General features: G+C 39.2%; 1 protein-coding gene across 1 annotated transcript; it reads right to left on the minus strand.

Moving 5' to 3' along the window:
- Positions 1–824: 824 nt before the first annotated feature.
- Positions 825–1,433, minus strand: LOC112446888 (keratin-associated protein 21-1-like). The gene has a single exon (XM_024992925.1). It carries the CDS (start codon positions 1,388–1,390, stop codon positions 1,118–1,120), a length of 273 nt encoding a protein of 90 aa, XP_024848693.1. The 5' UTR covers positions 1,391–1,433; the 3' UTR covers positions 825–1,117.
- Between the last annotated feature and the right edge of the window lie 273 nt (positions 1,434–1,706).

Genomic DNA, 1,706 nt, shown 5'->3' on the forward strand with positions numbered 1-1,706 from the left:
CCATTTACACTTGCTACTACCCTTTCTTTGCGATTGACATCAGCTCATTTGTCACAAGTTCAAAATACCTCCCTGAAGTAGCTCTCTAATACAACTTTTACTCTCTTTTGCATTTAGCTATTTTATTCCCTCCACTCCAATTGTCAGTTTCAAATTATCTGAATTATTTATGCTGTTTGTTTTTCTATATGTACATGCTGGAATATAACACTGAAAGCAAGAAGCTTGTCTTTAATTTACCTACATTGCCTTCACTGTCTAATTTGAGACCCTTTCAAAAATATTCAAAACTGTCAGTTAAATGATTGAAATCAATTTTCTCAACCTCAGTATATGCAAATACATAGGCGATTACATCAAAACAGACATATGAGTATATTTCTATTATTACTTTTCTGTTGCTTAGTTCCTAATGCTCGTGTTCTTAATTCCTGTATCTAATGCTAATTCTCATGAACCTGGAGAGTGTCTCTTCCATTCTTTTAAGCTCTCAGGTCGTCTTTTGTCTACCTTGGACTTTGCATCAACTTCCTGAAGAAAGTGGCATTCTTCCTCCTCTTTGCCCTTTAGTTCCATCCTAGACACAGTGGGATTTACAAAGCACAGTTCTGAAATACTGGGAGATTTGTGCTTGGGTATGTGAGTGCCTGAGAACATAAGATACAAGAAACAGGTGGAGAAGACATTACTTCTGACACAGATATGAAAGAAATGTTTGCATTATATCAAAGAAGAGCTCAAACTTCATGCATCACGTTTGCCCAAATTTCAACTGAGTCTACAACACCTGGAAAAAGACTAATTCCCAAGCAAGTACACAGAGATTTGATAGAAACAATGAACCATTTTTATTGAGAACAAGTGATTTTGTTAGGATCATCAATACAGTCATAACAGAGAATCAGAGAATAAAGAGTAACATTTGCAAAAGAGTCAGAGATACTACCAAGAAGATTCAGGGCTCAAAGAGGCCAATCTAAAGTGGGTATTTGCAGGTCAAAGCCTCTGTGAGGCATGTGATTTCTTGCAAGTGGAAATCATGGGTTATAAATCCTTGAATCGGCATTATCTTTAGATGCTTCATCTCAGAAGCAAAAAGGGCTTAGATGGTGATGTTCTAGAAGCAAGAAGAATAACATCTCCTGTAGCAAACTGGCCAATAGCTGCCATAGCCAGAGCCATATCCACAGCCATATCTGGTTCCGTAGCCACAGCCATAATAGGGGCCAAATCCACAGCCATATCCTGTCCCATATCCACAGCCGTATCCTGAGCCGTATCCACAGCCATATCTGGTTCCATATCCACAGCCATAATAGGGGCTGAACCCACAGCTATAGGTCTTTCCACAGCCGTAGCCACAGGAGTTGCCGTAGTAGTTACAACACATGTTGTCAAGGGAAGAGGATTCAGGTGAGCTGCAAGAGGCTGTTTCTGAAGTGTGTGTGTGTCTTCTCCTTCCCTTGGACCTTTATATACTGTCACTAATTGGCAGGACATACCATTCATTCCCTGACACAGGCAGCAAATATGGAAGCAACATTATGAGCCAGTCACTGTTGACCAATAATGCTTTGCTTAAAATAGCTTCTTATTTTGGAGACTCATTTCATTTAAAGAGCATCATTTTAATTTTCCTCTGCCAAAGAATTTCTTACTAGAATCATGTGCCCAATAACAGATACCCATTTTCAAAACCTCCTATC

Source organism: Bos taurus, chromosome 1 (genome assembly GCF_002263795.3).
Source record: "Bos taurus isolate L1 Dominette 01449 registration number 42190680 breed Hereford chromosome 1, ARS-UCD2.0, whole genome shotgun sequence".
In the NCBI taxonomy this organism is placed as follows: domain Eukaryota; kingdom Metazoa; phylum Chordata; class Mammalia; order Artiodactyla; family Bovidae; genus Bos; species Bos taurus.